Source organism: Mustela lutreola, chromosome 4, assembly GCF_030435805.1.
Source record: "Mustela lutreola isolate mMusLut2 chromosome 4, mMusLut2.pri, whole genome shotgun sequence".
NCBI lineage: Eukaryota > Metazoa > Chordata > Mammalia > Carnivora > Mustelidae > Mustela > Mustela lutreola.
The window spans coordinates 112,235,118-112,248,015 of record NC_081293.1 but is presented as its reverse complement, the minus strand read 5'-3'; the positions used below and the strand labels follow the sequence as shown (position 1 = coordinate 112,248,015).

General features: G+C 43.6%; 1 protein-coding gene across 1 annotated transcript in view; it reads left to right on the top strand.

The window, feature by feature from the left end:
* Window positions 1-7,016: 7,016 nt before the first annotated feature.
* The window catches only part of SLC26A4 (solute carrier family 26 member 4), a 50,717-nt gene continuing 44,835 nt past the window's right edge, over window positions 7,017-12,898 (top strand). The window contains exons 1-3 of the mRNA XM_059170805.1: window positions 7,017-7,149; window positions 7,912-8,078; window positions 9,558-9,697. Of these exons, the coding sequence (XP_059026788.1) occupies window positions 7,915-8,078; window positions 9,558-9,697 (304 nt within the window). The 5' untranslated portion in view covers window positions 7,017-7,149; window positions 7,912-7,914. The remainder of the gene's footprint in view (window positions 7,150-7,911; window positions 8,079-9,557; window positions 9,698-12,898) is intronic.

The following is a 12,898-nucleotide window of genomic DNA, read 5'->3' as shown; positions in this document are numbered from 1 at the left end:
GGCACATCCAGTGGAAATAATGCCATGAACTTCCATCCCCGTCTTTCCTCCTAGTTCCAATCCTTTGATTCTTTCTCTTCAACCTGCCTCAGCTTCTTCCTTCCTTGCTCTTCACACCAATCTCTCCCTTTATGCACGATATGCTATCTCTCTTGATACTGAAGATTTGCTTTTAAATGAAGAAATCATAGGTTCTAGGATTAATTGTGTCATTACTAATTTATAGTTCTGCAGAAGAGGTATAAATACTTTTTAAAACCATTTTTAAAATAAAGCAAAATAGCTGTCAGCCAGCCAAAAAACAAACAAACAAACAAAAAACAAGAAAGAAAGAAAAGAAAAATAAACTGTCTCAGATAATATGCTGTTGTTTTCTACAAGCAGTTAGAATTGTTGTCTGGATGAGTAAGTTCTCTTCAGTAGTTAAGGTAATTTGTGTTAGAACTGAGCAGACTCTCATCCAGACAACAATTCTTGTTTTTTGTTTGTTTGTTTGTTTTTTGGCTGGCTGACAGCTATTTTGCTTTATTTTAAAAATGGTTTTAAAAAGTATTTATACCTCTTCTGCAGAACTATAAATTAGTTCCAAAAAAGAAAGTAATCATACATGGGATAATTAGAAACAATTTAATAATTCTAAGTACCAATGTTTTTCCTTTATACATGTCATTTAAAAACATAGCTACCAACAAAACTTTACTCAGAAATAGTTCTCCAAAAAGTTCAAAGTATTTTTTAATTTAAATTCAATTAATTAACATATAATGTATTATTAGTTTCAGAGATGTAGTTTAGTGATTCATCATTTGCTTTTAACACCCAGAACTCATTACATCATGTGCCCTCTTTAATGTCCGTCACCCAGTTACCCCATCCCCCCAAGAGTTCAAGGTATTTCAGATTTTTTTTTTCTCACCACCTAAATTCAAGGGTCATCTGCATTTTGCAGGAAAAAAAAGAGGTCTTTCCTTCTCCTTCATGACCTCTCAAGGGCTTGGTGCTGGCTTTTTTATCTGTCTACCCCGCCCCCCTCACAAAATGCCTGGGTGTAATTGCTACATACATATGTATGGAGGGCTCCCAGGATGCTATCTGTAGATCTGACTTTCCTGGATTTCAGCTATACTACCTTCCTTTTCTCAAGCACACCCTGCTCTTTGCTGACTCAGGGTTTTAGCATTTGCTGTCCCCTTTTCCAGGAAGGCTGTCTCCTCATCTTTCAGATCTCTCTTCCAGTGATAGACACCATTGAAAGCCGTCCTCCCACTCTCCTTGCGGTGCCTTTTCCCCATCAGCAATTCCACGTGACATTGTTCTGTTTATTTCTCCCATAGATTTCATCACAACTAGAATATTATCTGATTTATTTCTTTGCTTGTAGCCATTGTCCCCCACAGGAGTATAAAATTCTTTGGGGGCAGGAACTTTGTCAAACCTGCTCACTGCTGTATCCCCAACATTTAAGAGGGAGTCTGACATAAGTAAGGGGTTCAATAAATATCCACTGGATGCATAAATAAATGGATGGATGAATGCGTGAATGGAATGCCTAAACATCCAACTCATGACAAGGCACATTCCTCAAGTTTCCCTTTTCTCCCTCCATTGATAAACCACAGGATAAGGTGTGCAAGGATAATTTTAAAATTTCTTGCTAGCCAGAGACAGATTTCCAGACCACACGTCAAGTTTGGATTCATATTAAAGAATCTGGTGCTTTCTCTACTATCTGAGAATTATCAAATTATATAAAAATACATTTTTGTTGACACTGCAAATTATTTAAAATTAAAATTTTTATTTATGTATTTATTTTTTGCAAATTGTTTTTAACTGGAATGCATGGTCACACAGTTTTAGAAAAATTCTTTTTTTAGGGATTTTTTTTTAAAAAGCATGGGTTCTAAGTTTTTTAAATTAGTTTCATTCCTGCCTAACAATGTCTCAAGATTCCATCCTTAAAGATCCACCAATCAATAATTTAATGAGTATTTCTTCAGTATCTATTACATCATCATGATTTGCTAAGGTCTTGTCTAGAGACGCAAAAGAAGACTAACATTATAATCTCACAGATAGGAAAAAAAAGACAGGCAGGAAACAATAAAAAAGCTTAATGGTGATTATCTGGGTAATGAGATAGGAAGTGAATACTGTTTTCTATTTTAATATTTTTTTTTAACTGGTCCACTTAAAGTCATGTCTTATTTTTTTTTTTTAAAGATTTTATTTATTTATTTGACAGACAGAGATCACAAGTAGGCAGAGAGGCAGGCAGAGAGGAGGAAGGGAAGCAAGCTTCCTGCTAAGCATATAGCCCAATGGGGGGCTCGATCCCAGGACCCTGGGATCATGACCTGAGCTGAAGGCAGAGGTTTTAACCCACTGAGCCACCCAGGCGCCCCTTATTCTTTAATACCATAAAAGACATACATGATATTATTTCTGTCTTCAAGCAGCACATCTTGTATCTGGAGAGGGGAAAAAAGTAACATACGGGAAACAAACAGAACTATTGAATACGAAATTGTATGGTTACTGAAAAGCAGCCCAGTTGTTCAGTGGAGAGATTGGAAAAGGTGAGAAAAAGTCAAAATTCTTCCTGTGTATGCATATGGCAGAAATTTAGCATCTGTTGTCTTGAGAAGGTCAACTAGGAAAATGAAAATAAATGCTCAGGCTTAGAGTTGATTTTCCCAGCAAAAAAATGACCACTTCGCCAGGCAGCTGATTATTCAAAGTTTCTACTGATCCCCCGCACCAGCCTGAGATGTGAACAGTGTTTCTGTTTGAAAGGTGGGACAACAGTGAGTTCCAAACACTGCCTCCAAACAGAAGGGACTCAATTCAGTTCTACAGATAAATAAATAAATAAATAAATAAATAAGCAAGCTACACACTTTACAATTCAAAGGTAGAAGATGATAAACATCAAAGTCTAGGTTGCTTTTGAATCATCAAAATCATCATCAAAACAGATTTGGGGGATTATTTGCATATTTCCCTTAGTTTGTAGTTCTGATTGGAGAAATTTTAAGTGGTTTGAAACAAAGAAAGTAAAACTTTACACCATAAATTTGCCCTCTAGACCAGAAAAGAGTGAAAACTTGCCAAAAAAAAAAAAATTTGAAAATGCTGCTAATTAAATTCTAGGATACCTTCAATTATAGGATGAGTCCTGATAAATGGTGAAAACTGTGCATTTTAGAATCATTGAAATAGTGTATATATTTTGTGACCATTTGATGAACGTCTGCTACACCCACAGATAGGAGACCAGTGTCCATGCAGCTTTTGTTCATCATTATAACCATGGCCGGCCCGAACCCGTTCTTAATCAATCCTTGAATGAATGAATGAATGAATGAACCAACTAGTGTGTAGATCGAAAAGTGAGGTTTGTCTTACACTCCAAATACCTAAATGGTAATAAGAAATGCATTTTAAATCAGCACTAATGGCTAAATAAGTGCTGGAAAGTAACAGTAACATTGTCTGATACTTACTTTGAAGTGACACAGTATCTCTTTGGAAAGAAGACCTAGAAAGGATTAAATTCTGATAAATAAGAACCACCCACCTCTACGTGAACCAGGTGAAGCTTGATTTGTAAAGCCTAACTGAGTAATTTGAGGTGTTTAATGTAACAAATAAATTGACCAGGGAGAACAAGCTGTTAGCACACCCTACTCTTCCTCTGTTTTTAAAAGAGAGCCAGATTCAGACTATGAGAAAAGCAGTTCTCTACATTCATTGAAACCTGTAAGAGAGATGCCATTCTGTCCACGCATCATTTCTTTTTTTCTTATAAAAGGCATTTAAAGGGTGCCTGGGTGGTTCAATTTGTTGGCCATGGGTTCTTGATTTCGGCTCAGGTCATGATCTTGGGGTCCTGGGATCAAGAATCCCGTACCCCTAACTCGACTCTCAGTGGAAGGTGTCCTTGAAGAGTCTCCCTCTGCCTCTCCCCTCCCTCCATGGATAAATAAATCCATCCCTTTGTAGACAACCTGGTTCGGTTTCAGGGTTTTACTGGTAGCAGAACAGGTCCCTTGCTGTAATCTCTTGAAAGCTCTCAACACAAGGGTTTGTTAAGGAAGGAAGGACTGACTGACGGAAGGGAGGGAGGGAGGAAGGGAAGAAGGAAGGAAGGGCATTTAACAGAAGAAAACAGATCTTTAACCAGGTACATGCAGCACTTACTATGGTACAATTATTAAACCAAATTCTTATGTAGAAAGATGCAGTTCAAAGAATAATTCTACTCGCCAAAGGAAGTTACCCCCTTGCCTTCTAGTGCAAGTTGATAATTTATTTTCTCCTCTGTCCTTCCGACACCTCTACCCCACTCCTTATTCCTTTGATCTCTACCACCACCACCAAAGTCCCATTAAGTTCTGATACAAGTGGTCTGCAGAGCTGACTGGCCCAGGTTAGAAGTGTTCAAAACAACGAGTAACAGGGAGCAGAAATTCTAGAATGGGATGTGGGTTTATATCTGTGTTTGTGCAGAGCCTTTCCACATTAATTCAACTAAGAACTAACTGTGAGTCATTTAGGTGAATGACTGTGGAACCAATTGTATGAATTGATGATATGAAATCCTAAGCAGTCATTGGCAAAAGTTAGGAAAAATCCGTATGTACTCACCTGGAAGATCAATGACATAGACTTAATTTAAAGAAATTAGTTGTAGACTAACTTAAAATTTAAAATTTAATTTAAATTTAAAATTTAAGGAAAAAAGTTGTAGACCAATATGTAATTTAAGTTTTAGTTTTTTAAAGAAATATGTTTGGTTTATAAGTATATCTGTCTAGAAGACATTACAGAATATAGTAATGATGGTTGAGGGAGGCATAGTACGTGCCTTCAAAAACTTTTGGTCTCCAAAAAAAAAGTTTTGGTCTGGTGAGGGAGATAAGACTCGTATGAAAACAGAATTAGGATATTAAAGTAGATAACAAAGGGCATCTTGAGAGAATCAGTTAAGGGGTCAAAAGAATTCAGAAAAAAAAATTGGATTAATTCTGATTAGGAACATCAAGGAATGTTCATGGAGAAGATAGTGTTTCAACTGGAGCTTGAAGCTGTGTGTGAGAGTGTAGAGAATGGAAACATTCACAATCTACTTTAAGACAAATATTTACCTCCATTTCAGAGTAGTTGAGTTACACATCCAACAATGTGTTGCTTATAGAAAAAGTCTGCATGTATATGTATACATATATATATGGAGAGAGATGCACATGTGTAGTACATATAGCAATTTAGTAATAGATGTACATTTTAAGTAACATACAGAATCTTAGAGGAACTTTGACCCCATCATAGGATGTTTAATAGCATCCCTGGCCTCCTTCCAGTAGATCTCATTAACATACCCCCAGGCATAACAACAAAAATGTCTCTAGACATCGCCAAATGCCCCCCAGAGGGGCAAAATAGCCCTCAGTTAAGAACCACTGGTTCTTAGTAAAGAACCACAGCTGACCTTTGAACAACATGAGTGCTAGGGATTCCAAAACCTGTGGAGTTGAAAATCCCCTGATAACTTTTGACTTCGCTCAAACTTAACTACTAAAAGCCTACTCTTGAGTGGAAACCTTACCCGTAACAGTTGATTGACTCATGTTTTATATGACTTATATATTATACACCGTATCTTATAATAAATTAAGGTAGAGAAAAAATGTTAGGAAAATCACAAGGAAGAGAAAACACATTTATAGTACTGTAGTGTACTTATGAGAAAAATTACACCTATAGGAGGTCCTGTGAGGTTCAAAGCTGTGTTGTTCAAGAGTCAACTGTACGAGCTAAAGTTCCCCTGTGAGTGGATAAGAATTCTCAAGTTCATGACCTGGATTTTTATTTTGGGGTCCCTTCTTCAATGGTTCTTTATTTTATTTATTTTTATTTTATTTATTTTAAGTTATCTCTATACCCAACACGGGGCTTGAACTCAGGACCCCAAGATTAAGTAAGAGTCGCATGCTCTTTTGACTGAGTCAGCCAGGCACTCCTTAACCTTATTTAAGAATCAAGTAAGTTTTTGAACATCTGTGGAAAGCTGCTGACTCATTCATTTGTCAGGGAAATGCACACACTCTCACCATGTGGAATACAAGTACAGGGAATTTGCACTGGGGTTCTCCCCAGAGGAGTTCTGTTTCCTGGAGCTTATAGAATTGTCATGGTCTGTATTTTCCAGCTAAGCAACTGCAGGCTGGTGTCCAGAAGGTCCACAGTCTTTTTGCAAGTCGGTTCTGTATTTACTTCAGAAACTGACAATCAGGAAAGAATCTTCCTGTTTACCAAACTCTCCCGTCCTTCATTTTCACCTGCATTATTAGTCAGTGACATTCATCCCAGCAGAAGACAGAACCCTGCTGAGCTAGGACACATCTGACTCCCTGTCACTTCTTTCTAGTCTCCCTTCCTGTGCAGTCCCGCTGATTCCTTCCTTAATTGCCTGGATGTCTGAGAAGATAGATAGAAAGAACCAAAGAGGCAGAAGGGTAAGAAAGCCAGTACCCTGGACACTTGGTTTTGATTGTGAAATACAACACACACAGGCACACACACAGAGAAAAGTGCATAACAATGTATCTAAAATGTATGAATAAATTATGAATTCTCTATAACCACCACCCACTGAGTGCTTGTGAAGAAACCGTCTCTAGAAATACAGGGACTGGCCACTGCTCCTTTCCTCCCCCTCTCCCGCCCCCCACCCCCGCCCCAGCCCGAGCAGTATGAGAGCCTGACCCGAGCTGCTCGATTCACACAACCTAGGAGCCAAGGTCAGCGCTCCCTGCGGTCGTGTTTTCCACACAGGGCGGGGCTCTGCTCTCCTGCAACAAGTTTCCCTCTCCCACCCCCGACTTCGCATCCCGCGTTAGCAATCGGGACGTGAGTGAGGATCCCGTGGGCCCTCCCCGTGACAACCAGTGAGATTCTCGGCCTTCCTGGTTCGGCAAAGGGAAAGAATAGGTGGGGAACGACGGCTGCCTCTGCGTCCCTCTCTTCGACTCAGGTGTCTCTGTTGTTCCATAAATAAAACGTCTCACTGCCTTCCGCGAGCGCTATAAAGGAAGCGGAACGGCGGTCCCGGGGGCATTCCGGGCGGGCCACCAGCCGACACAGGTGAGCTGGCCGCTGAGGATGCCGCTTACCCCACCCGGCTCTGGCTTAACTCTCGGGAGGCATCGCTAGCCGCGGATGGGACTAGTGCGGGGACACGGAGCGGGCGGGCAGGGGGCAGCACAGCCTTCTTTCTGAGCCGCTGAGAGCGAGAAGGAGGCTCGCAAAACAGGCCCGGGCAAGAGGTCTGCTCCACCTGCCCAAAGTTCTGCCCTCGGGAGAACTGCGACCCGCTGCTGGAATCCGTCTGCAGCACGTAGCCTCGAGACCCGGGGAACGTGGCTTAGTTTCCACGCCCGGCCGGGGGTCCGGTGCTTCTCTCCTTGTGCGCGCCTGGGGCTGTGCCCTGGTCGGGTGCGACGCGAGAGGAGCGCTCACAGTGTCCCTGTCCGTCCCCGCAAGCGCTCGGGCTCCAGCCGGGATTTGGGGAGATTTCAGGACGCGGACAGCGCCCTGGCTGCCCACGGGTGGGGATTGGGTCGAGCTCCGGAAGACCCCGAGGAGGGCCTCAGCCTCTTCAGAGTCCGGGAGCCCCGGGCAGCAGGTGCAAGCTACGGGACCCGAAGGTCCTCACGTGCCCCGGCGCAGCCTGGTGGGGCGCGCCCGGGGGCGGCGGCCTGGAGCGGCCAGGACGGCTGCGCGCAGACCCGGCGCTCCGGGAGCGGCTGCAACAGGTGGGGCCAAGCGACCGCTAACGGCGGTCGCCTCTTCCGCCCCATCCTCTCCCTCCTTCCCCGCTCCATCTCCTCCTCCTCCTCCCCGCAGGTCATGGAGGCGCCCGGCAGCAGGTTGGAGCCGCCACCGCTCCCGGAGTACAGCTGCAGCTACGTGGTGTCGCGGCCGGTCTACAGCGAGCTCGCCTTCCAGCAGCAGTACGAGCGGCGCCTGCAGGAGCGCAAGACGCTGCGGGAGAGCCTGGCCAAGGGCTGCAGGTAGCGGCCGCGGCGGGCTGGGCCTGGGCAACAGTAGTGGGGCCTGGCGTGTGGGCGCGCGGACCCGGCGTGGGATGGCGCGCCACCCTGCCGGGTCGCCCGGGTTTCAACCATCCGCACTGCTGTCCTTCCTGGTCGCACGGTGGCTCCATCATTCTCGGCCAGAATTGAGTCCAGTTCCGGAAACTCATCTTTGGGGACAGTGTGTTCCGGGTGCCCCATCTCTCTTTTTTTCCTCTCTTCGGGACATCTGGAGTGCGCGTTGGGGTACAGGAGATCCCTGCGGCCTTCTCGTGAAGGTCTGGCTGAGGAGAGTGGAGAAATAGGGGCCCGATTCAAAAGAAATGATGGGTAAACCCATCACCTGACCAGAAGTCCTTGAAAGCCCCAAGTTCATCTAGGCAGGACGCCATTCGGAGATCCGGAATGAAGGCTGGAACCCAGGAGAGCGTACTCCAAAGTTCTCCCCTGTCAAACAGTGGGACCCCCAGGGAGACCTGCCATCACTCCCTAAACCCAAACTGCCGGCTGTAATTAGATACCACAAAAAGAACTAGAGAATTGTCAACTGCTGCCAGAATTTTCTTTCTTTTTAAGAATCTTTTATTACAGAACTTAAGTATATACAAAAGCAGACATACTGGACTAATGAAGCCCCTCCATGTTTTTACCTACCATCCAGCTTCAACAGACAAGCTCTGTCTCCACCCACTTGCCTCCATTCCACGATCTTTTTTTTGAAGCAAATCCTATATAGTGTATCTTTTTGTCTGTGTGCATTTCAGTATATATTTCTAAGGACTCTTAAAAAAATAACCACGATCTCCTTATCACACCTAAAAAAATAATCCTTAATGTGAAAAACGTTAAAATTTCCAGTTGTCTCATAAATACAATTTTAAAAGTTCAGTTAAATGGGAAGTCAGATAATGTCCACCCACCCTTAACATATTTTTTTTCTTTTAACTATAGGGTGCTGAATTTAAAAAATACTAAGCAACAAGGTACAACAAAGTGTACATTTATCTTGTTAAGATTTTTGCATAAACTGGCTCCAAGCTTGTATTGCCAAAATAAAGAAAGCATGTTTATTTTTTCTTTAAAGAGAACGAAGTAGTAGAAGAAGGCGCCTGGGCTAGAAGTCTGAAAATTAATCTCCGGTTGGAGACTCCACATTGATCGTTCTGTGGCTGGTCTAGAAAATGGGTCCTTGTGTAGGGATATTTTCTCAGAGGATTACAAAGGTGGGAGAGGGGAGGGAACACTTAATCCTGTGTTTTCTAGTACAGCGCATTTAAAAGCATAGATAGAGTTCTTGGCAAAAGTATGGTCAGCACTGGAGCATTAGGATTTGACACACGCTTCTCATTCTTTTTCTAAGTGGTTGTAAAGAGCAGCAGAGTCCTGCTCAAAACTTTGTGCTTTGCAATTGGTCATGACCGAGATGGTATTGAAAAAAGTCTAATTGCCTTTCAACAGTTGTTCAAGAAAGAGGGGACTTGGTGTGCTGAAGACGCTTCTGCCCGTCCTGGACTGGCTCCCCAAATACCGAATCAAGGAATGGCTGCTTAGTGACATCATTTCGGGAGTTAGTACTGGGCTAGTGGGCACGCTGCAAGGTAAGGTGGTTGGTGGACTTGGCTTCCAAGTGACTGAGAGTAACAATCTCCAGCAGCAGTTTGTAACTTCCTTCTGAGTCCCAGGAGTCTGTACCAAGTGTTTGCTTACCCTTTGAGATCTTCACCTTTCCTCTAGAGCCCCTTAGTGGACAGATTTGCCTCTTTTTCCCTCTTCCTTAGAGTTCTCCGGCCGGGAAACCCTGCTGCTGCTCAAGCTGCAGGGCTTCAGCTAAAGCCCTAGCATCTGAGCTGTGGGTCCCCAACTTCTGTGAACCACAACTCACAGGAAGAAATATCATATCATGACATGCGCATGCATATCTCAAGTTTCTTGAGATAATATTACCCCTCACTACAAATGATATGTCTCTATCTATATGTTTCTACTCTGTTTCTATTCTGTCCTCTTCTATTCTGCTTACATTTTACAAGTGCTCATTGCAGTCCATTACAGTATTTTGCATCCCACACATGGGTCTTGACCGGCAATTTGAAGGTCGTTTAAGGGAAAGTGAAGGAAGTGTTTTAGTCTGGAGTATTGTCCATATGCATTATTTTCTGTTCTCCTTCCTTTTTTTAATATATCCCCTTTTTAAAAATCTCTGGCAAAATGTCTTAACAGAGGTGTTTTGCTTTGCTTTGTTTTGCTTTAAATAGGCTTTATGTTATATTTTCATGAGCATCTTAGAAACCTGTTGCATAGTTGGTGAATTGCAGTATGGGCATTCTCCTCCATCCCCCACCCCCATTGTCTTGCTTCTCCTACCCCTCCCCCACCCCCTACAACTCTACAAAGCCCCTGGACCATGAAAACAGAAGTATCATTTACTTATGATAATTTGATGGGGCATCTAGTAGCTCCAGGCACTAGGTGTGCTAATGTGAATGAGCTGGACCACCTACTCTAAAGGAGCTCATGGTCCATGGGAAAGTGGATAATAACAATTCCACAAGGGCTGTGATAGGGGTAACAAGGCCTCGGAGGGGAGCATCGAGGCTTACAACCCTGCCTTAGGGGACTGGGAATGGCTTCCCGGAGGCTGAGTTGTCAGATGGAGTTTTTGTGAAGGTTAAGTCTGAGAGGGCCTCTTGATGGGAGATAGAGCCAGGTGGGGATGTGGGTGGAAGGATGGCTTGAAAATGGACTATTTCAGAAGTTAGATAACAGTCATTGAGCAATGTCAACGTTTGCCCATTGAGCTCTTAAGATTACTCAGAGCAAGCCTGGGAGAGTTCCACAAAGGAGGGTAATTCTGTTGCCCCCATGTGGAGCCCCAGGCTGACCCACCATGGTTTCAGTCACAAAGGTGGGTGGGAGAGGAGGTAGGACTGGGCAGTACATTAGTTCGATGACGCCACGTGCCCACAGAGGACTCTACAAGCTATGACATAGCAACACTGTGTGACTCCTAGGGGACAGGAACCATCGAATTAATGTTTGTGGGTACCTGGCATGGAGACCGGTACAAAGTAGTAAGTAGCTGGCCTCATAAACACTTAGTGAAGAGGACTGAATTGCCTTTCTGATGATGAATCATCTTTATATGTAAAAAAAAATGATATTCTAGCTCCCAACTTTTCATAAAGTATCTTATAAGAATTAATCCTATTTTTAATTTTGTTTATGAAGTACCAGACACTATTCTAAGGGCTTTGGCCGATTATGTCATTTAATCCTCACAAAAATAATTGTTAACTCCTTTTCGATAGATGAGAAGTCCATAAAGCCTTTTTCTATCTCTATAAAGTTATCTTTGTAATGTAAATTTCTGGGAGGCTAACCTGGTTCATTGAGGCATTCATTCATCTTTCATTCACTTAATAGTATTTATAAACCAGTCCTGTATGCCGGGTGTTCAGTCCTGAAGATTCAGTGACTTATTGACAAGCACAGGTACTGACCTCAGCACAGGTACTGAGTTCTTTTCAAATGGTGGGCATTAATTATTAATTATATAAAGAGATTAAAATGGACAAATAATTATAGATTGTAATAGAGTTAGTCCATTGCGTTGGATTAAATGCTCTGTTTTAGGGATGACTTGGAGGAGGGAGTATGTATTTGAGATCGAATGGTCAAGGAAGGCCTTACTCAGGGAATGAAATTTAGTCAGAGATCCAGAGGATCAGGAGGCCTCGGAAGGAGCAGAAGGGAAAGTGTTAACCAGGCAAAGGCCCAAGGCAAAAAGGAATTCAGTGTTTTCCAGGGAGCTGCAGGAAGAATTCTCTTGTGGGCAGGGGCAGTGTGTTGGGGGAGAGGGAACAGAGTTAGATAAGGTTGGGTGGGGCTGGGTTACGAGGAGGCAGGGAGGCACTTGCTCTCCGGAGGCTTCCTTGAATATTGTGCCTCGGGGACCTGCCTTGCCTCACCCCACTCCCAACCCCGGAGGACAGATGTGTCAGCGTAAACCAGCTCAGGCAGGAGACGGAGAGATCTGCAGAGATCTCAAACGTGCTTTGGAGCAATCACTGGTGTCTACTGATGGATTTAGCATGTAGAAGAAAAGTCCCAGATGGCTCCAAAGTCGTTGGCTTGAACAACCTCATACATGGTTACATCACTTATGAAAATGGCTGAGGATCAGGTTTGGGATGGAAAGTGAAGAGTTTCCTTTTGGACATGCTAAGTCTGAGATGTACAGGAGACCTCCAAGCGGAAATGCCCAATGTAGACTTGGAGCTATTGCAAGTGTGAAGGGCAGAGGAGAGGTCTGGGCTAGGCAGAAAAATCAGGAATGCATCTGTGTCGAACTGGTCTTTAAGGGAGTGGGAATGCCTGAGACTACTCCTGGAGGTAGGGCAGATGGAAGAGATGGCAGGACCATTCAGAGGTCTGGAAGATAAGAGGAGGGCCACGGAGACCCATGAGAAGGCTCAGGGGGCTGGAGAGAAGGAGCAGTTGGAGGCATGAAGGGTCAGAAGCCAAGAGAGGAGGCTGTTTTTAAAAGGACTGAGGGGCGTGTCGTATTCTTCAGGGAAGAGTTTGAAGATGGAACATCGACAATGCCTTTAAGAAGGTTTGCTGTGTGAGGCACCTAGTTAAGTGTCTAACTCTTGGTTTAGGCTCAGATCGTGATCTCAGGATGGTGAGATTGAGCCCCACATCAGGTTCCACGCTCAGTGCGGGAGTCAGCTTGAGATTCTCTCTCCCCTGCTCCCATCCACACACGTTCTCTCTCTCTCTCTCAAATAAATACATAA